At 48.5% G+C, this 23,187-nt stretch overlaps 1 protein-coding gene and 1 long non-coding RNA gene across 6 annotated transcripts in view; both read left to right on the top strand.

Annotated features, from left to right (window-relative positions):
- LOC118301237 overlaps positions 1–23,187 on the top strand; it is a 1,055,945-nt gene that overhangs the window by 374,906 nt on the left and 657,852 nt on the right. The window lies entirely within an intron of this gene.
- On the top strand, positions 14,142–21,042 carry LOC118306319 (zona pellucida sperm-binding protein 3-like). The gene is made up of 12 exons (XM_035629809.2): positions 14,142–15,210; positions 15,299–15,395; positions 15,829–15,974; positions 16,057–16,175; positions 16,337–16,440; positions 17,126–17,303; positions 17,495–17,612; positions 17,867–17,958; positions 18,290–18,384; positions 18,862–19,017; positions 19,155–19,270; positions 20,908–21,042. The coding sequence occupies exons 1-12, from the start codon at positions 14,791–14,793 to the stop codon at positions 21,013–21,015; spliced, it is 1,749 nt and encodes a 582-aa protein (XP_035485702.2). The 5' UTR covers positions 14,142–14,790; the 3' UTR covers positions 21,016–21,042.

Raw genomic sequence — 23,187 nt, forward strand, 5'->3', positions numbered from 1 at the left:
CACACTCAATTAAGTTATGCAAATGCACTAATTGCTAATGCATAGCAGCTCTGCCTCATCACTTAACCCCCGGTAACCCGCTTAGAGGTTTCAATAGCAGCTTTTACAGTTTGGCTCGCAGGATGGATCCGTCTCTCGCATTCAGTAGAGGGTGAATAGAGGGTGGGTCGGATGGGAGGAGAGTGCGGGAGTGGAGGAGGGTTGTTTTCCGCATGTACATGTGCAGGGGCAAAGAAGAAAAGACAGATCAAAATTGCCCCTCTGCCAAGCCCCCCCCCAAAAAAAACCAATTATCATTCTCAATCAGCGATGGAGAGACACAAAGAGACCCCATCGCACAATGGATCAGTGGTCTGGACCAGAACAATTACTGCATAATTAGTTCATCAGACAGTCCCAGATTGATCCAACTTTGATTTGCATGCAGGGCTGCGTCGGAGGGGGAAAAAAAGAGCCCGGCTTTGGTCATCACACACGCGATAATTCCCATCGTGCCGACTGAGGCTGTGCCGGCAACAGAGAAAAATGGGAGTAAGTGTCCACGAGTGGATCAGTTCAGCAAAAGGCAAAAATGACACAATGAGAAAAATTGAGCTCCATCACCTTGTTACACAGGTCGTTGGAGCTTTTGCACTGCCTCACACTTTGTGGGGGTGGTGGAAGATTAGGGAGTGGAGAAATGACCGTCGTAACTCTTCAGCTGGCACAGTATGAAGCGATGGAGCTCTTTTTTTAAACTTAAATGCCGCCATTTCTCCAGAAGTGAATTTTGTGTCCCTCACGCCATTACCGGCCCCGGGGCGGATTCTGTGGGAAGGGAAAGGGAGGCGCGATCGATGACAGGGAGGAGGCAGAAGGAGGAGAAAGTGGCCTGAAACTTGTCACAAGGAAAGCGCCACGCTGGGCTTCTTTCAAAATCCAGCCTCAATCAATTTCTGCAGAGAGAAAAGGCGCCCTGCCCGCCGCAGACCGTGAATAGGGCCGTGATTGCTCGCGATACAAAGGGACGGGGGTTCAGGTAATGACTGTTTGTTTTTTTTGACAGACACCGCCCAGCGGCAGTGGCATGGCTATAGATGCTCCACCATTCGATTTTGGGATAACCGTTGCTATGGAGACCGCACTATTTGACGGCACCCTGCTGTTGGCGGGGAGTCAATTGACATACAGTATTTTTCCTGATTCTGAAGGAAAGTATTTTTGTTTTGAATAGCAAATATTCTCATACACTGTGAACCTACACTGTGTTTTTATGTTAAATATTCTCACCAGGGACCTTATTGCAGGACCAAAGCTTCCAAAGAAATGTATTTTGGGCATTATTTATCAAACATATTCTGAAATAGATTCTTGTTTCTGTTCTGTTTCGCTAGAAATAAATATAGTGGCCTCGTCTCATGCTTCAACTTAGCGTTGACTTCTTCAATATTGAAACAATATTTGACCACAATCTTCCCTAGATCTTAACTTCAGGAAAGGGCTGCGGGTGTCATAAACCTAACCATGAAAACATGGCTTGTGTTTTTGTTGCTATGAGCAGAAACTTCATGGAAAAAATGAAATAATTTGACCATTTAGACTCAATATATTAAAATGTTGACCTCAGTTTGGCCGATAAAAATTGACAGGTAGATAAAAGATTCAGAGTTTTTTCCCTTTAGCAAAGTGGAGAGACCTTTGAAAACATTTAGACCTCTGTGGGGAAATTATTTTTTAAAAAAAGCAAATAAATAAAATGTGAGTCATTCAAAAAATAACTTTTTTAAAAACGGGGGCGAGTGAGGGTGTCTCTCAGTCTGCAGCGGTGTTCAGCCCCTGCCTCTTTTTCCACATCAATTTCCCAGGCACACATATCCCCATTAATTCCATAATATGCTGTCTCATATCTTCTTTTTTTTTCCCTCGTCTCGCTAAATCCAAACTGCATTTTCCCAAGGAAACAGTATAAATATGAACGGGGTAAGGCAGCCGGCGCATGGAAATGAACTCGCGGCCCTGTCTCTTGGCTCGCAGGTCGATCGCTGGGCTAAGTCTGGGCTTACAGCCGCTTCATCTCCACTGCACCAAGGTTGGGGATGAAAGAAAGATCTATTTCTGCCCAGCTCTCCTTTGTAATTAGAGAGGAATCCATATGGCGCAGTTTTCTCGACCAAGTCTGCAATTCTCCCGAGCCATAATTTACTTAATTACTCCGAGACGCCTCTTTGATTCAGTCACTATCAAAAATAAGCTTTTTCGGAGGAGAGGTAGGGAATGATAGTAATTTTGAGGCTGTTTGGCTCCCATTCGCTGCTGTTAGGAGCATTGGTTTCTTTTCTTTTCTGGTGAGCAATAAACGGATTATAGATGGTGGTGCGATGTGTCTCTTGTGAGGACTCCAGTAAAAGTACACTTTAAATCCCAAAGAAATAGCTAATATTGATCCCGTGCTCTGTCTGCCGAATATCCTTCAGCTATTGTGTGGACCTGAGGTGGCTGCAATTTACTATAACATCGTTGGAATCAATTGGTGAATTGGAAATGAAATTCTAACAGTAGAGGCGCTCGCAGAGCGAGTATGATGACGCTTTTGCAGAAAATCAAGCTCTAGAAAATCGAAGGAAAACAAGCCGGAGTTGAAAAGTGAAAGCCAAATCCACTCCGGCCGTGCTCCACACGCACACGCACACAGACACAAACAAATTCTAAAACGTCTTCAACCCGAGTTCATTGAACCTCTGGGATTTGTAGGACCACTCCATAAGATCCCCGAGGCGACGGAGGGCAGGGTGCCACTTCACCTGCTGGAAAATCCAGCAAGTAGTTTGGTTCTTTTCTCCGCCAAACCGTAGAAGGACCGAGCCAGGGCCTTTCTCTTGAAAGCTTCTCTCTGCAGGGCTGAGATTAGAGGACATTCCTCTCTGTTTCCACTCATGTCGGGAGCGCGTAAGTGGTCACCGCAGCCCTGTTGTACGGCGCGCGGTCTCGGGGCGTTCTTTGAAGTGGCAGGATAAGCCGGCCTTGGACGGCTGGCGAGTTCAAAAGGGCCCGCAGAGGGATTTCCGAACAGAGGAAGGAATCCAGCTCTTCCTCAGATCATTTCCAGGCTCATTTCCCACTGTGTCAGCGAACGGTCTGAGAAGAGAGAGGGGGGGGGGGGTTTAGGCGACGGAGTGACTCAGACATGTGGGTCCGCTTCGTTCTTGTTGGGGCAGGGGAGACACAAAAGGGAAGGGACTCTCTGAACAGTGTATTCATTTTGAATTGGAATTTGAAAAAAAGGAATTGTCAGTGAGAGACATTGTCCTTGGGTCCGTGAGTTTTCTGGTCTGAATTTCATGGCAGCCCATCAGGTAGTTGTTGGGATATTTCTGTTCTGTCTGGACCGCTGCAACGTAGTGACCGGGCCCAAATCTGAACTTGACCTTAACCTCAGGGGGGCCGAGAAGTCCCCAGCCATGTCTCCAGCGCCGTACAGTCTCGCCAGGATCTGGACGGGCTCCTACACTCTTTTGACTCTGGACTGAAAAATAGTTGAAGTTAGAAAAACCTATTCTGTGCGTGCTTCATATCAGAAAAAACCTTTAGCGAAACATTCAAACCACAGGAGAGCAAACGTACACACATGGCTGCTAAAATGAAAAAATCTAACTTGTCTCGTGGATCTCTGTAAACACTTTTCCCCTGTAATCCAGTCTGACATGCTCGGTGTCGTTGGAAACTTCAGGAGCTTGACTAGAATCCGAAATGAAGTTCAGCGGGTTTGAACGAATCTTGGCTGCGCTCTAGATGCTTGAAGGACGGAACCCACCAGCCGGATCTGCGTGGGCTGAAGTGATTATGAAGCCGCGGCCGAGCTGGCAAACAAGAAGTTGCAAAAATTCGGCAAGTGTTGTGGGGGGGGGGTTAGGCACATGAATAATGTGCGAGTGCCCCTGGTTCATACTGGAGACGGGACAGTGATCGTATCTGTGAATGAAGAATGGGCTGTTATTTAAAGCTAGAGTCCCCTATTAGATTAACAAAATTAGATAAAGCCGAATACCTCATAGTCGTCATTCAAAAAAACATTTCACTCACAACTTAAAAGGTGGTAAGTGAACCGCTCTTATCTGCGTAAATGGTAACTGGGATTTCCCAGTGCAGTTCCACTCAGTGTGAATCGGGTACTGATTGAAATACTTCCTATACTGGTACTTAGATGTAGGAAAGGAACATGGCGAAGTGTAACAAGTGAGTAACAACAGGGTTCAAGTGTTGTTTAAAAAGCATATGTGCTACTGTACACGAGAGTGGAAAGCTCGACAAGTGTGGCAACAGTAGAGAGCGGAGGTCAGGGCGGGTCGATATATACTGTAAGTCAAACCAAACTTTGGACCTAAAACACCAGGCCACTGTTTGTTTTCCAATTTTCCAGTCGTCAGTGAACTCTGGTTTCTTTTAAAGAAGGAGGGAGTAGAAGTGTGAGACATCAGGTGCTCTGTTGCTGCCTTCACTTGCCGCACCGCCGTGGCCATCAAGCTGCAAACCCCCCCCCCCCCCCCCCCTCCCCGTGCTCCAGGTGAGGTCTGATCCCTCGGTGATGCTCTGGCGGTCACAACGCCTGCACCACTGGAGCTCGTACTGAGCTTTTATGCATTTGATACCGCGTACATTTCCTCCACCTCCGCAGCCTCGCCGTGTCTCTCTTCACTGGCCTGTCAAATTGCACGTTGGAGAAAAAAGATGGTGGAGCCCGAGTTGGTTTTTGTTTCTAAGTGACAGGTGTCCAAGGCTGTGTGTGTGTGTGTGTGTGTGTGTGTGTGTGTGTGCACGCGCGCGCGCGCGTGCGTGCGTGCGTGCGTGTCCGGTCACTCGACAGATCCTGCTAATCCTGTCCATCCCAGAGGACGGGCAATGTGACTGGGTAATTGGCCACTGACTGAGCAAGACCACTCTGGAGGCTCTGCTTATTGAAGCACTGTCACAGGGAGAGAGGGAGATGAGGTGGAGGTATAACGAGACTGGAGAGGAGCGGAGTGGAAGGGGCGAAAATTAGAAAAGACGGAAAAAGAGGACAAAATCAAGATGAGGAATGAGGAAGTGAGACGATACACATCGAAAGAAAGAAAGAAAGAAAGGAAGGGCGGGGGCAAGGAAATAAAAAGGTAGAGGGAGCGTGGGTGAGAGAGAGACAAAGAGAAGAAAAAAGAATAGGAGCAAAAAGGGAAGGGTGGAGAATTTTAGACTGACCCCGGAGCCACCGATTCCTCCTCACTCAGCTGAAATGTGACACTTTCATGATTACACCGGACCCCTTCTTTTTCTTAGGGGAGGTGGGGGGGGGTCTTAATCCTGAAAGGATGGGAGAGAGTAGGAGGAGAAGGTGGTGGGCCACGGCGATGGAAGTGTCGGTTAATACTTCCCTCCTCCAGCGAGCCACCTCGAACAAATTGCCTTGTAAAAGCAGAAGCGACGGATAAATAAAGGATGAAATTTAAAAAAATATATATATATATATATATATCCCTCCAGTAAATTGGCTGTCATTGGATTATCCCCTATAAAGCAGGATTTGTGTGTGTGGGGGTAGAATTTGGTGTGTATGTGACCACCTTCTTGCATCACATACGTGTGTGTGTGTGTGTGTGTGTGTGTGTGTGTGTAGTATTAGGCTCAGGCAGAAAAGGTAGAAGGCAAGAAAGGATTGGATGAGCAATCATTGCTTCATCGGCTCCATTAAACACACCAATGGCCTGTAAATCAAGCGCGCGCACACCCACACACAAACAAACATCCACAAGGCCAAGTGACGGGTGATAACGTGATATATATATATATATATATATATATATATATATATATATATATATATATATATATATATATATAGGTGAGTTGCTAGTAAGCAAAAAAACAAGCTTGTCATCATTAAAATAAGAAATGTTTGAGCGTGAATCATACGTGCATCCGTGTCTGTCCGACAAACCAGGCGGCATGCTGCTTCCTGAGACACATCTCGCCGCTTGCAGGGCCGTCTACGACATTTCATCGGAGGTCAGAGTTCAAAGTGGCACAGTCAGTGTCTGACTTGATTACTTCCGCAGTGAGAAAAGATTCACACAAGTACACAGAAGCAGAATCAGCAGCATTTTGATTTCTTCTTTTCTGACATCCTCTCTGACTCTGGCGGGGGGGGGGGGGCGACAGAGAGAGAGCAAAACTCAAGAAATCCGAGACCTGTCATGTTTGAGAAACTTTAAAAAGAGAAGAACGGGGAAGCTCAAAGAAAACATTCAGAGACGAGGGGAAGGATCAAGAGGGAGATGAGCGTGGAGGGTCATCGAGTGGGCAGAGGAGGAGGAACAGCTTGTCCAAGCTCCCCCCCCCCCCACAAAAAAAATCAATAAGTGCTCGAGAGTCAACAGCGAGTGGGTGGTCAGTGGCTTGATTCAAGCTCATTAGAGCGGCGTTTGACTCGAGCGTTTGACCTCGTAGCCGCCCGTCCCACGCGTGGCCTCTAACCCACACGCCCCGGCTACGCGGGGGAAAAAAACGCTCGGTTGAGCCGACTCGTCTGTTAATCAAGCCGAGTTTTTGGCAGGTTTGACTGCGGCACATTTGAAAAATACAGTACGGCAAACACTGTTCTCTACAAATCACGGGGAATAAAACAAAAAAACTGTAGGCTGCTCGTTACTTGGGTTTGTTCGGTGTTGCTCCGGGGAGGAAATGTACTTTATTGTTCCTGTGACACCTCACGGCATCCGGCATCGTTCGGAGGAAACGCGATACACAAGCCAGCCGGTCTCCTCTTCTTCCTTCAGTCATTTTTAATGTGATTTAAAATGACCGATCGTGACCAATCAATGGTGATTTCAGCAAATGATGCAGCGCCGCTTTCAAACTCCAGTCAAGTATTGATTCAGCTGCAGCCCCGGAGTGAGCCATTCATCCTCAAACAATCTCATGTAATTACCTTAAACTGCTTCTCTTTTTGTGTGTGTGTATCACGGAAGTAGAAGGAATTACAGGACGTGAAAAAATTTAATGCAATTAAATTCATGCAGTCATCTTGAGCTGCTGGAGGGATTTTGAATAAAATGTGTTATTAATTATATTAATGTTTGCGCTCGTTTTGAATTTCCCCCGCGGCTCTTCTTGATCAGGGGAAGATCATACTCTCTCAGTCCGAGCCCTGCGCTCGCTTCACGTAAGTTTCTATGCCTGTAAACCTCAAACTTTAAAGGTTGTATGTTCACTTTGCTGTTCATAAGGCCGCGTGGCTCCGCTTTGCAGACGGACTTACAGTGAAAACATACGTTCAGAGAGTAAAAATCACCACAACATTAAAGGCCCACACGCGGGGGATAGCCCGCACCGCAGGTCCCGTCGTGTCGACATGCTGCCGGTCGTTGCATCCGACTATCGTTTCTAACATCATCGGCTTGACGTGAATTATACTTAAGGCTGGATTCCTTTTTTTTTTCCCGCCTTGATGAGGAAATCACAAGGCGCCATGCGACGGCCAACGAGGACGCCGCCTCCGGCCAGCGCGGGGCAGCGGGCCCAGATCCTTTTGACAAGGTTAACAGATGCTCAGGGAAGAGTGGCTCCCCGTTGGCCCTCGCAGGGGCCCCCGCGCTCCTCGCTTCCTTTTACCACCTCGGTATCAATCAATACCTGTTAACAAAAGCTCTGCGGGGCTCCTCTCCGCTCGCCGCACTCGTATTCATATTTCAGGACGTTATTAGAGCGCACGGCGAGAATGTCAGGATCTTTACAAGGTAAATATACCTCAGAATGTCACAGGGAGAGTCGAGGAAGGGGGGGGGGGGAGGCGCTCGGGGGAAACTACTTTCCTTCTCGACTCTGTTTTTCACTGTCAGTGCTGCGAGGCTGCCGACATTAGGGCAAGAGTGATTTCCCTGCCAGCGGCTATTTCACAAAGCCATTTGTTTCTGCCGTGTTTTTCAGTGATCACATTGGCGCGGGTGTTTGCATTTTAATGGCCGGGCTGCGGAGGCTGCAGCGGAGGGTGGGGTGGGGGCGTTCTGCTGTTCTCAGTGCCACAGGAACCTCGCGGAATATCGGGGGGGGGGGGGGGGGGGGGGGGGTCTGCATGTCTGCGACTGGACTGACAGCAATCAGATGAGGTGACGAGGCTGCCCCCCCCCAGCCCCGTGCCTCACGTGTGTCTTTCTCGCGTCTCAATCAAGCGGTCGGCGGTCACATCTGGAAAAAAAATATCGATCCGAACAGGGGACTGAGATCAGCCGCCGAGAGCTCATTTCAAGTCGTGTGCGCGTGAGGTGGGCTCAGCTGCACGAGGGGCCTGTTGATCGGACTCTGGTGGGAGACCCCCCTCCTTCTCTCCTCTCCTCATCGCTTCACTCATCGGCAGTGACAACGACACCCACGGCATGAAATGTGTATCTCCGCCGGGGGATCATGTCTATTTTTGAGTGGGGTTTTTTTTTTGCGTGTTTTGTTGTTTTAGTTGTTGTTCATTTCATGATGATGCTCCCCAGCGACAGCTTCGCCCGCCTTGATCAGCGAAGCAGGGAGAGACGGGGAAGAGAAGGAGGAGAGAGAGAGAGAGAGAGAGAGAGCAAGGAGAGAGAAGTGGCGAACGTCTTCGTCAACCTCTGGGATTGTGGGTAACGAGGCTCTCGTGGGGGGGCAGCTCAGTGATGAACACGCACAATCAAAGGTGCATTTGACAGGAAGCAGGGAAGCGCGCGGCCGCTGCTTTGCCGAGATGTCTCTCCCGCCCGTCTTCTTCGTCGGTGACAACAATGAGAGTGGCGACAGCTTTCCCCGACTGACCTCATCCGTCGCCGCCGCCTCTCTGAGAGAGATGTCTGCTCTCCGCCGTCTGACAGCCACCCATCCTCGCTTCACATTTACCAGCTGCATTCCCCACCGTGGTCTCGTTCACGCTCACTAGCTTTTAGCAGCCACGCAGAATACAAATTCCCGCGCCGCACGCTGCAAGCGTATGTTGCAACCGCCTTCATTTTTCGATCAAAGCACCTGCACAGTCTTTGATATCATTCTGTGCATTCCAGATCTTACCTCAGACCCGAAAAGGATCCTTTCTGGGCATCTTCCGACCCTTCCTTCACGGTGAATCTTTCGTCTCCTCCGGCTGCACGCTGAAGAGGACCGAGCGGGGATGAGAAGGAGCCGAGGCATCGCACCGTGCCTCCTGCCACCATGCACTCACCGGGCTGTGCTTGTGCTTTGATTCTTCTCTTAAGCTGCTGCAAGCGACTTTGAGCGGTCGCCGTGAGGCTGGACCTCTGGTCCCACAGTGCCACCTACTGACCGAAAACGGCGCCAAAGAAATTTACAGTTCAATAAGCGATGGGTCATTTTCAGCCTCGCTCTTCTTTTCTTTTCTTTTTTTCTTAAAGCTTTGGCACTAGAATGAGGATGAAACCACAAAATGACAATAATGAAAATGAGATAATCAGTCAAATTTGCCAGTATTAGGACTATCAAATGTTGTTCAGGTCGCCAGAGGGTAGGGGGGGAAAGGGGGAAGTCGGGCTGGAGCGAGGCAGAACAGAACTATTAGATCTTTCATCGTTTCCCACTCTCCTGTAACCTTGTTGCACTGGTGGAGCTGAGGTCTAGACGTTGTGGAAAGGCAACAGCCATCAATCACGTCCAATTATGCCGTTTAGATGTAATTGCAAACCCTCAAGGATAGCTCCTCCATCCTCATCCCCGCGCGCGCGCGCACACACACAAATGCACATGAACAAGAAACTCAAACACACACATCCGCGCGCACACACACCTGCAGGGGAGAGGAAGGGTAGAATATCGCAGTTGGCTCTGTGGACGGAGAGACGAGAGGGAGAGGGAGAGCCGGCAGCCACCTCCATGCACATTTCACACACAATCAAATTAGAGCTGGCGTTCGATGCATCACTGACAAATTGTTTATTAAACAAAAGGCTTGGATTGCAGCATAACGGAGAAGGATTCGGGAGGCAGAGGGAGACAAGTGGAGGAAGTACAAGAGTGTGCGTGCACACATTATATGCCCATGTAAGGACGGCGGGTCCTCACGTCGCCCTCATTTGCACGAACACACCATTTATGTCCCCCTTTTCTTCAATGGGAGCCTGCAATCATTTTAAAATACGCTGTGAGGATATAAACTGTGGAAGGAAAAACGGCGTCGGCGAGGTCAAGGAACAAAACGCTGTTAACACTGCTCCATTCCCAACGGGGCCCACCTACCCACCCACGCTCATGTGGCCCCGCGAAAAAAGCACTTTGGTTAAAAGCAAATCCACCGTATGTTAATGTGCTCGCATCGTTTTATTTCCCGTCATCGTCTGCATTTAAAAAGTCAGGAACCTAAAGGTCGCATGGAAGCATGAGTCTTATATGTTATTTTTCTGTTGGCGGCATACAAGTGGAAATGATGTACGAGAAGATGCTGCACATTATGGAAAAAGCACGTAACACTTATGATTCCCCCCGCTTGATATCTTGGAAACCGCTCACAAACCGCTAAATATCATCAGATGATCTCCTCCGTATAGCGCAGAAAACAGATCTGATAGCAGGAACAAATAAAAGAAAGAAAGGGAACGCAGCTCCCCCTGGGAGAAACTTCGAGAGGGGCCTCGTGATGTCGGGGCGGGGCGGGGGGGGGGGTCAAAGGTCAAGCTCCCGATCCTCTCGGCCGCTGAATTGTTCCTCCACGCGATGAGGCGATGACACCTGTCAGTCAGACGGCGCCGGAGACCTTTACACCGCCACAAAGGCCGCTCGCAGGCTGTTGAGCGCGACCATGATCCTTCCACGAGAAATGTCATGGACGTTGTGATGAAATATGAGGTCGGCGGTGAGCGGAGCATGAGCAGCCGGGGAGAGTTCCTTTTCTCTTTTTTTTTCCATGTCAAAACTCTCCAGGATCAAACATATGGAGGGAGTTCAAGTGGAAAGTTCTCACTAGATGTTCTTCGAACACCACACGCAGTGGCAAAAATGGGCCCAACACACAGTAACAAATGTTGGAGAAGCTGTGGAACACACGCAGGTAATCATTTACTCATATTCTGGGCATGCTCCAAGCTGAGGCCATTTTGGGAGGGGGTATATAAAGTTCTCTTAAAGGTCTTCCATGCCAACATCCCTAAAGATTCACCGATTGCTGTATTGGGGGTAAAACCCCCAAGTAATGGAGGGAAGAGCTGCAAACTATTTATCGCAAATCCTGCTAACTGCAGCAATTGAACGCATTACCATTGACTGGTTAAAGCCTGAGCCACCTACATACAACCTATGGACCCAAAAGATCCTGGAAATTTACGAGATGGAGAGAATAACCTACCTGCTCAGGTTACAAAAGGACAAATTTGACAGAAGATGGAGTCCAGTATTAGGCATGTTGATGCAATAATAGTCTAAAATCACCTATTCCTCTAACCCCTAGGAGGCAGACATGGGCAGGTATAGCCATTTGCGGCATATATATATATTCTAGCATTTTGTCTTTGTGTTTTTATTTTTCTTTTATCTTATCCTATTTTACCACTGCCTTAATTCTTACTTTTTTTTCTTTTTGTTTTTCCTATCTTGTCACATCAGACAATCGAAGCAAATGTAACTGATGATGCGGCTGTGCTGAGAATAAAAAAAAAGTTTGCGTGTGTGTGTGTGTGTGTGTGTAGGCAAGCGGCAGATGTGTGTGTTGCTTTGTGTGTGGTCGGTAGGTGACATGGTGTGATGCATGTCTTTAATAACAGTCCATTAGCTCTCTGCGTGTGTGCGTGTCTGACTCTCCTTTGTATTTGGGCCGATGCCGCCTACAGTCCATGTTCTCGGCTCTGTGTGTGTGTGTGTGTGTGTGTGTGTGTGTGTCCGTGACCCTGTGAGTGCAGGAAAACAGAGTGCATATCCCTGTGCAGTGGAGACGTGTTGTGTGATGGGCCGTGAGTCGGAGCCCGACGTGCAGTTATTTCATGTCGCTCCCACCGGGACGGGTCTAAGCTGCAGCCGGGGCGGCCGTCTGTTATCCCTCACCCCGAGGTTCACTGACCCGACCATATTTTCACAGTGTGACTCCTTCTCACTTTCTCTTCTCACACTCGCTCTCCTGCTACACTCCCATATCTCAACGTCAACTACAACCTCCAGACCAATCCGCATGTTTGCTCTCTTTTTTTTTTTAAATTGCACAAAAGTTGTTAAAAACAAACCGAGATAGTCTCCCCACCGGCGGGACCCATAACCGATGCCAGCCCCTAAAAAAACCACTCTTCCGCTGATCTTGAACACCGCTCGCCCGCCACAACAGCAGGCCATAACTAATCCATCTCCCAGTACATGCTTTTAATGAGCATCCACAACCATAATCCGTATGGTGCTGCGCAGGGGAAAAGCCAAATCGAGCAGTTTCCATGACTTTGTGCTGTCAGCAAAACCTGATGAGGGAGGTGTGTGTGTGTGTGTGTGTGTCTGTGTATTTATGTTGCCGTCACTGAGCATCTGTGTCGTCAGTGTGCCATCCTGGTTGACAATTTTTCCTACCATGTAGAAATGGGATATATGTGTGTGTGTGTGTGTGTGTGCGTGGGTTTATTGTCTAAACAAGAGGATCGGTCTATTTACCTGCATCATCCTGGGATTATTGGAAACAGAAGCTTGATGGGAGTGGCAGCAGTGTGTGTGTGTGTGTGTGTGTGAGGGACCAGAGGCAGAAGCAGCCTGGGCCCTCTTTCAGGAACAAACACCCATGGGGCCCCACATTAGGGCCCTCCAGGGGTCAAATTAGAGGGCGCTAACCAAGTTAGAAATGGGGGGGCCTGACTGGCAGCGATTGACCGATTTCACTGCAGCCCTGCGGACTAGCACACGCGTATATGCACACCTCCTCTCTTTGTTTTTTGCAGCTGATCAGCAGAAGATAAAAGCCACTTCCTGACAATAGCAGCCCCTCTGCTGGGGGGGGGGGGGGGGGTCTGCGGGGAGATGTAGACAGAGAGGAAGAGCTGTAATGTATTCCTGCAGCTCAGCCCGGACCGGCATGTCTGCACCGAGGGGGAAGTGATTTGAACTCATTCAACGTTTAGGAGCAGAGAGTTTCTTCCAGTGAAATCTTATTATTGTGTTTTATTCAAATCAAGTCCTTACCGGAAACACAAGTTCCACAAGCATGACGAGAAAGCTTGGCTTTTTACGTTTTAGGGTTGATCTAATTGTCCACGCGATGAATAATAGATGGATACATCGTTGAAATAAATGTTCACAATACGAGACAGTTGGAGTAAGAATCACAATTTTAAAACCTTCAAATTAAAACATGTTTAATTTAAGCAAAGAGAGTTGGGTAAGAAAGTTGAGGTTTTACAGTTTTTCAACTCTGTTCTATTTTAAAATTTGTCCTTATTGTCAACATATTCAGTATGCAATGATAAGTATACCAGTACTGGGTGACGTGTCCCTTCATTACCAAGAACATGAAATACTCAGAAGCACCAAATGTGTATTCATCCACCACTGAAACCATTGCCCGACATATGCACAATTACAAACTATTAGCGTAACATTTGCCAAAGAAATTCCTGCGATGCTGATTTAGAAGATGACTGAGCCTTTCATAAAAAATAATATATATATATATATATATATATATATATATATCCTACTGGTGGAAATCGGGTTTGGATCTGAGACCTGAATGTGTTTCTGTTCTGGATACATTTTGCACATTTTGCAAAAAGAAAAATGAAAATCTTTCTATATGCACAGTTGGTTTTGGTCTTATCATGGGACTCATTATAGTGAGAGATCTGAAGGTCAAACACCAACTTGAAATTCTAGAGTTTAAAAAATATATATACATAATTCAATCAGATTACATTTTGAAAAGAACATAAAACCTGTCAAGAATATTTACATGCGAGGCAATAGGGCGGCCATAAATCTTGGCTCTTTCACCCAACAGAATCATAAAGCACATTTGGAGAGTGTAATACAGTTGAACAGAGCTCGAATCTCCTCTGTGCTGACGTCCCTGAACGTCTCACCGGTGCCAGATTTATTGCAGGTGGAATGAAGGAAAAACCGAGCATGTGTGTGTGTGATTGACAAGACACGCCCCCTTTCTTCCTGTCACACATCTCCCTCTCTCACCCACACACACTTGGTGGTGGTGACATTTGTGAAGTCTCACAGAAGATGCTCGTAAATTTTCAGGGGGAGTTTTTTTTTTTACGAGCGACTCCAGCCGAACCCTGCCGACTTGTTGACCACCGCCGGCCTTGACGTTGGAGACCACGCAGCTCGCAAAGACCCCTGAGGGCTGCTGATTGATTTGTCTCGTGAGGGCAGTGAAGGAGCGTTCACTCTCTGGCCTGGGCTAGTGTCTGTTTATAAAAGTCTTTTTGCATTACCATCATGACAAGTGGAGGTTTGACAGATGGCAGGGTTTGACTTTTAAATATTTAAGGAATGTTTCTCTCTCTCTCTCTCTCTCTCTCTCTCTCTCCTTCCATTGTTTCCCACAGTAGAAGAATGCACATGGTTATTCAGATTGAATTAGATTAATTCCTTTGTGACATTAGTCTTTGCCGAGTTAAAGGTTATAAAGGCCGACGTCTAATCTTCAGTTCTGTCTGGTGAAAAAAAAAAAAGGAGGAAAGGAAAGTTACAAAGATTGAATCCTTCAGGCTGGAGTCCAATCGAGTCATTAGTTGAAGGTGGAGCCAAGGAGCCATTCCTTGGATTCAGCCAAAAGACCCAAAAAAAGCCGCAGCTCTCCCTGCGAACAGCGACAGCTCTGGTTTGGTGTGACGAGTTGCAATGGGGCTCAGGGAAGCAGTTTGGCTGGGACTTGTGCTTCTCTCCTCATGTGGAAACCTTTGTGTCGCCTCGCACAAGTGGCCCAACATCAGCACCAATGAGACTCTGAGCCAGGTGCCGCAGGAGGAAGTGACGGCGGCGGCGGCGAGCTCGCCGCTGCCGAGGGCGACAGACCGCCGGGCTAACCGCACGGAGGGCCAGCCGGCGCGCTCCCCCGTCACCTACCGCCTCAAGACCTACCAGCTCAGGAGCCCGGCTGTCGGGCAAAAACAAAAAACTATTCCAAACCCCCAGGAGATGCAGGCCGGAAGGCTGACCTCAGAGCAGCTGGAGCTGGGGGGAACCGTCCACACGCAGGAGCCGTGGAAACCGGCAGCGAGAGGCCCGGACCTGAACCCAGCTGTCAGGCAGCAACCAAAAGTACTTCCAAAAAAATAAATAAAAAAATGATATTGATTATGCAGCAAATGCGTGCAGCGTGAACGAGTGCGTGAGTGTTTCCTCGCAGGTGAAGGTGGAGCAGCGTGTGCCTGTGCCAGCTCACAGCGTGGCAGTGCGCTGCGGCGAAAGAGAGGTCACCGTGGAGGTCAGGAAGAACTTCCTAGGTAACGGCTGCCAGTTTGAATTGATTACGTTTGCAGGGTGTTTTTTTCTTTTCTTTTCCTGCACAGGGCCGTTTAACTTGCCTCCGGCTCTGATGTCTGGGTGGGGGGGTAAAAAGGGGCCAGGTTGAGTGGAATGGTGATGACGGGACACTCTGTGCTTATTACTGAAAATGGCATCGAGACTATTGACTCGGTGATCGATACCATGCTTCCTCTGATTCCTTCAATCCGAGGAAGGGGCCTTCTCGGTACTCCTCCTGACTGTCACGGCGACGCATTAAGAAACCGGTTTGTTATTTGGCCTGTAGCTGAACCTCCACTCGCTGAGCGTTATTGACTGGACTGGGTGAAAAGAAAATGGCCTCGGGGTAAATGGTCTTGATTTAACCTTGTGCCTTTTTTTCTCTTTTTTTTTTTGCCCCTTTGCTCTTAGGCAACGGTCAGTTGATCCGACCAAGTGATCTGACCTTAGGAGGCTGCGCCGCGTCAGCCGCCGCCGCCGCCACCGCCGCCACCGCCGCCACCGCCCACGTCCTGCTCTTCCAGACGGAATTACAGAGCTGCGGCAGCACCGTGAAGGTGCGTGACTCTCTTACCTCCTGTCCTCCTCCTGCTGTGCGTGGGGAAGGCGCTTTGACCTGTCTTTTGTGCTCTCTTTCAGATGACCGGAGGAGCCCTCGTCTACTCCTTTTCCCTCGTGTACTCTCCAACACCCATCGGCAACACCTTTATTGTAAAGACCAACCCCGCCGAGGTGGCGATCGAATGCCACTATCAAAGGTAAAGCCCCATCATTTGGTCTGTTTTCCTCTTCTGGCCCCCTGCTGTTGGCACAAATGACGGGTTTTCTCATCCAACCCTTGTGTTTCCTTGTGAGCGGCGGAGCGTATTCTTTGCCTCTGCAGTGAAATGTCCGTGCTTCCTTTTCACTGTCCTCGCAGGAGGCATTTCGTGAGCAGCGGTGCCCTGAGGCCTACCTGGAAGCCGTTTGCCTCCGACATGCTCGCAGAACAGGGGCTCCACTTCTCCCTGCGTCTCATGACAGGTGGGGACAAACTTACAGCCGATGTTCAGTTGTGGAAGGGGGGGGAACTCACAAACTTTAATTTGCGGCAGGCGGCGTGACTAATTTCTCCAGCGAAGGGCGTTAATTGCAATCACTCCGGGCCTCGGAGTCATTGCCATGACAGTTTTTTTTAAAAAGATGCTCGATAAACTGGAGGGGAAACTTCTGCTGCGTGATGATGATGATAATGATGATGATGAGCTTAGCTCGCCGCTGGCGCCTGGAGGCCACAGCTGCCCCAGCGGGGTCATGTGATCAATATAGGGCTGATTATGTTTTTCTAGACAGTGGCTGCACCAAACCGTTCTCGGAAGGAAGTCTGCCCCAACGGAACCTCACCACATTCCCCCCCGGGGATTTACTTATTGTTAGAATTTGCGTGGCCCTGTATGAAGTTATGAAGGGAATTATGAAAGTTTTAAATGAGGTTTTGCAGGGCACAGGGCCTCATCTGTTCTTCCTATCCAGGTTAATGATCGTGTAATCCATTTGTTGCCCTCCTTTTTTTTAAAGTACTTTACTCTTATTGTTTCGGAGCCTGCATCCTCTTCTCCGCCGCCGCACTGACCCTCTCGGCCCCAGGGGCACCATTTAAGTTTCATCTAATCCGATTGAAGGCCTTTTCCACTTATATTTTTTCTTTCTTCCTTCTGTATTTGATTAGAGGACTGGCAGGCGCAGAGGCCGTCTGGTGTGTACTTCCTGAGTGACGTGATGCACATCGAGGCGGCCGTCCTGCAGGGTCACCACGTGCCGCTGAGGGTCTACGTGGACAGCTGTGTGGCCACCGCCGGCCCCGATCCCGGCTCCCAACCCGCGTTCACCTTCATCAACAACCACGGGTGAGTATAGCTGTACAAGCGCACATGAACAGGACAGAAAGTATCGGTTAGACATAAACATGTCAAGCGAATGCATCCCCCTGAAAGTGTCATCTAGTCATAATCATTGAGATTAATGTTGGGGGGAAAATACAGTCGCATGAACCGCCTGTAACTGTAAGGGCATTTATTGGATATTTTTGCCACACAAGGTGTTTAACTGACGCTAAGCTGACAGGAGCCAAGTCTTACTTCATGCAGAGAAGCCGGGAGGATAAACTTCACTTTCTGCTCAAAGCCTTCAGGTTCCGCCAAGATCACAGGAATTCGGTGAGTGCAAGCGAGTCCGAGGTGTGTTTTGATTACGACGACCGATCGTTTTGTCATCTAGAAAGAGAAAACCTTGTCCAAGGTTTTTCTGTCTCTTGCGTGTATCTCGGAGAGAAATTGATGTTTCCCAATGTTTTCATGAAAAGAACATCATTCTCCAGACGATGAGGCCTTCGCAGCGTGTTGAATTGTTGGCAAGTCTATGTTTAATACTGTATGCTAATGTCTTTTTATGAATGTGTGCAACTTCATAGCTCTACATCAGGTGTCATCTGAAAGCGACGACGATCTCTGTTCCCATCGACTCGCAACACAAAGCGTGTTCCTTCCTCACGGAGGCCAACAGGTAAGCTCCAAAAATAGTAATTTGATGTTGCAGAACATGGGGGTTGAATCCACCGCTGCCTAAATCGATTTGTGTGCGAGTTTCAGTAGTGAAGTAAATACTCTGGAGGCTTTGAACACCCCCAAAAACCAGAGTTATCCTTTACTTTCTTCCATTTAGTGTGGGATTATTCTGGTTTGATCAAATGCTACAGTATATGCAGGCACTCCTCTCCTCCCAAATCCTATAACAAACAAAAGTATTTATACTCCTGCATGGCCTCTGAAAAGCTTTGCTCAGCCTCTCTAATAACCGGATCCATTCATTTTTTTTCCGGGCCCTCCGGGCACAGATGGGTGGCATCAGATGGAGACAACAAGGTGTGCGGCTGTTGTGAAAGCAGCTGCGGCGAGCAGCGACAGAGAAGGAGCCTCGCAGCAGATGCCGGTACAGTTTACAGAAGCAGCACAACATTACACCGTGTCACGAACCCAGAGGGGATAGTTTGATACCGTCCCCCCGGAGCTTTTTACATTTCGCCCGTGTTCTTTCCGGTTGAGCAGAACTGGCCTGAAACCATCTGAATGGTCCTATTGCACCAGACCTCGCCAACTGGGAAAGAGCCCAAGTGGGTTTCTTGCAACCCACGGTAAAATAGAATCACCCCCAGACTAAGAGACAAAGCCCAGGTTCCACCCATGTTTAGACAAGCTTCCTTACTTCCATTTTGCGCACACACACACACACACACACACACACGCCGTTTATGCGTCTTGGGAGGACTGATTTGGGGTTAATCCCCTTTAATTGTCCAACCAATCAGTCGTGGCGTGAATGGTCGCCTCTGATGCCTAAATGCGCATAATAGTCGTTTTTGTGTTGTCGCTGTTTTCTTTTTCTCCATCCTCCTCCTTCTCCCATTAGACTTGGACGGTCCTCCTCCAGATCAGTGGGAGGGGTGGGCCGCTCTGGGGCCCATCCTGCTGGAGGAGATCATCCTGCAGGAGGAGCTGACTGCGGCGTCTGAGCTTCCCCCGGAGCCGCTCCCTCTGCCCGAGAAGCGTGAGGTCGCTTGGGCAGGTAATGAGGCGGCAACTGGCGATTTCACGCGTGTATCTACATATAACTGGAAATTGAAATGAACTTTTACTGTTATTCTAAATGCAGTAACTACTAGTACTAATGTTCTGCTCCTCCTCCTCCTCCTCTTCACTCAGCCTCTTCTCCATCCATAGCCCTGATGTTTGGAGTGGGTGCAGCACTGGCTGTGGTGTTGCTAGTGTTCATGGGAGCTGTTACTGGCAGCAGACTACGCAAGCCCACTGGACAGGCTGTATGTACCTGACTCGAGAGAATAAACCCTTTAAAACGAGCACTGCATTTTCCTCCCAATCAACCACCTCAAGTCTCATAAAACAAGTACAAACTCTGCCAACACTTCACTTCACCCAACAATATTGATTTTTAGAGTTGAATTTACAGGACAGTACAGTTTCTCGGCAGGAGTCGTCTCCATTTGGTTGCAACTACGGTCTGTTGTTGTACTTATATACGATGTGTTTGCATGCTCGGGTTAACATAACCTCGCAGAATATGACCGGGCAGTAAAATGCATGCCATGGACACAATGCAGGACTGTTTATTTCTTTACAGGCAGGGATGAGGACTGTTTTTTGAGGTGTGATGCAAAAAAAATACCTCAATAAATATGTTTATATATGTATATCCTTTTTAGTTTAAATATTAAAGTGCTGTACACGATCATGAAAAAAGAAAGGGGAGTGCACTCGGTATGAGCCGAGGCGCGGATGATTTGTATGGTTAATTTTTTTTTCCCGGCAGCCCGCGGCTATCGTCCAGCCGCTGCCCTGATCTCAGGGCTGGATAATTTAATACACACCATTTACTGCTGGGCTGCAAATGTGATTCACTCGAGCCGAATGAGCTTTCGCCGTCTTTTAATACACATGTAAAAACAAAGCAAACCCTTCCCAAAAAAAAAGGCTCCACACTGCGAGGTTAAACACAAAGTACGATCCCAGTAACAATAGTCATATTTTAGCTACAGGCCATTTTCCTCCCTGAAATGACCCCCCCACTCCCCACACACACCCACTCCAGCCCCCCTCCAGCTCTGTGGCAGTGGCGGAGTGTTCGTGAAATGGGGCTCATCGTGAACTGTTGCTCACAAGCCCGGGAAGACGGATCGACATAATTAAAAAGCCCATAAAGGCGAGAGCAGGGACTTTTATTACAGTAATATGTGAAGGGCCTTGCTTTAATGGGGTGTTTGTTCCCCGTGTGCGGGGCTGACGGCTGCGCCGGTTTACTACAGGAGTGATGCTGATCCCCCCCCCCCCCCCCCCCCCCCCCCACCAACACACCCACCCCTTCCACTCCCATCTCAACACACCAGAGGCTAATAAAAAGCCAAACCTAATGATGCACCAGCAGCACAACACACGACAGCGACGTGCACTCACGGGCACAGTGATGGACACGAGCCTCTCCCCGGAAAAGAATCGTTACAAATGTGGGAAAAGAGGTTTTACTGTGTTTTTGTCGGAGAAAGGGCACAAAAAAAAATTGATTGGACACTACGTTCTTTGCAAATTGGATTACTTTAGAGTTTCTGTTCCATACACTGGTGTTTTTTATATTAGACATATTCCTCCTTTTTTCATGTTTATCCTTTTTTCTTTTCTTCTAACGACAGTATTTGTTGCATCTGGATCTGAAGTTGATAAGATCAGTGAGGCTGTAGCACAAGCCTCAATGTTAAAGTCACAGGCTGTAAAACCAAAACAATGAGCTGAAATATAAGAAAATATGAAATGTGCTTTTTCATTCAGAAGACCTAGGCCACATTTTTCCCCAAGTGTGTTTTTCTCTTCCCCCCGTACATACAGCACAACACTTGCCTGCAGCTTTACAAGGTGCATAAAAGGTGTAAATATCTTATGTTCTCAGAGGACCATCATCATCATCATCGTCTTCGTCATCATCATCATCATCATACTGGATATGGTCGTCCTCCCACAAATGTCTAACGGTTATGGCGGCATGGACCCGGGTTGACGAGCAACATGGCAGAGTCCTGAATCAGCCGTTTTCCCCCACAACGACAGAATGTGCGACCCCGAGGGCAGGCACGCACACACACACACACACACACACACACACACACACACACACACACACACACACACACACACACACACACACACACACACGGACCATCAAAAGTAAATGGTGTGTGTCCAGTGGCAGGCAGGGGGGGGGGGGTCCTCCCATGTCTGGCAGCCTTAACGATATTACTGCTGCAGATGACGCGTGCTGGGGGAATATTGTTCCACGCCGCTGGTACATTGCTGCAATGCGTCCACGCGTCGCCGCCCGCGGCTGGTGATGACAGGAGGCCGGATTAACACCCGACCTGTTGGTCGACACAACGTGTGGATTCCTTCCTTGAGACCGGAATGGTGCAGTTGTTTTTTCGACTAGAGGGTATATTTATGGGCTTTTTGTTGTTTTTCCTTTTTAACAAAAGTCAGACGTGCAGGGGCCATTATCAGAGACGCGCTGCTGCCTTGTTACTCCGAGCCTTTGAAAGAATCAAGGCAGACGACTCTATCGCTTACCAGAGATGCTAATCGGACTTCAAATATCCACTCCTCTGAATTTGAATCCACATCAAAGGGGCCTGTTTCATTTAAGCCAGGAAAAAGCTCATTGTGCAATTATATGAAGCCTCTGATACAGATGCAGTAATACGTCTGGGCCTGGTGTCGGGGAACGCGCGTGCACGCGACCCCTGTCCAGGCCCATAATTAACCCTCTTAATTAATAGAGAAAAAAAGTTGCTAACGAAGGAAATGGATTTAATTAGCATGGTCTTAGCTCGGGCACACGTGCGCACGCACACACTCTCACACACACACACACACACACACTCACACAAAACAATTAAGCCCCTTTTATCCTGGCTAATGGCTTCAGTGACTCAGAGCCTTTCTCATTAAGACTATCAATAATACGCCGATTACACGCATCCACCAGTCGCCTTTATCACGCCACAAAGGCCCGAGCGTGCATCTGTGAGGTTTTTGAGGGAAGGGGGGGGGGGGGGGGGGGGGGGGTGGTTGGGGCTGGTCGGTCGGTGTCCCCCCCCCCCCAGGACCTTAATCTGCTGAAATAGACGTCTTCTGCATTGTGTGGGCCTGCAGAATCAACAGATGGCCCTGCACTTTTGTTGCCACGTGCTCTATTTTCTGCGGGTTTATCTCGTCGAGGACTGGAAAGTTCTCGAGGCTGAGGGCTCTAACGCGGGTGAGATGATGGGCCGAGGAGTGACAGCGACTGCCGGGCCGTAGACGAAGTGAGCTCCTGTTGGTCTGACATCTGTTCATCTCAGGCTCTGTGAGCCTTTCACACATATTTATACACACATGCACATGCAGGAGTAATATATCCCTTAGTGCACGAAGGCTTATGAGATAACTGCAATGTAAACCCTGGTATGATGCTGTTCATGCGACACAGTTCTGCTCCAAACAAGAACATTTTGCTTTATTGCTAGTCGGGCTGTTTTTGCGGGGCACAAACTCTCCATACGTCTCTCCTCCTCCTCAGTGGAGTCAGACCGACAGGCGTCAGTCACACGGGCAGGAAGACAATAAGTCTGGGCTTTGACCTTCAGTCTCTTCCTGTTGCAACAGACACTGTGGGCCCCCTCCCAGAGGAGGAGGGAGGAAAGCAGTAGCTTGACCTGCACAGCCATACATTCATCCCCCCCCCCCCCCAAACTATATACTGCATCTCCCAAACATCCCTGATGGGGACTGTCACGCTTCCTCTGATCTCCAGAGGGAGATCTTTTTTCCTCTTTCCAGTTGATGCTATTGTGAAATTTGTTTTTCATCCAAGTTCTAAGGGCCTCGTGGGGGCCACCTATGGAGCAGGCACACAGACAGATGTCTGTTTGTTTTTGTTTTTTTTAAACTTGATTAAGTAAAAGATACAAGGAGTTTTACTGAATCGTGACTGGTTGTGAAAGATGAATCGGAATAAATGGAATAAAGGCCTGCTGGGAATCAGTTTGCTCTTTGTGGCAAAAGTCGCCGACTTGCCACGTGGTCAGGGTCGGCCATTCATTTATGATAATGATTCATGAACAAAAACTGCATTCAACTAAAAAATAATAAAATCCATGCAGCAGAGGCTGCGATATTCTAACCTTTGACCCCTAGT

The sequence above is a fragment of the Scophthalmus maximus genome, chromosome 1 (genome assembly GCF_022379125.1).
Source record: "Scophthalmus maximus strain ysfricsl-2021 chromosome 1, ASM2237912v1, whole genome shotgun sequence".
NCBI lineage: Eukaryota > Metazoa > Chordata > Actinopteri > Pleuronectiformes > Scophthalmidae > Scophthalmus > Scophthalmus maximus.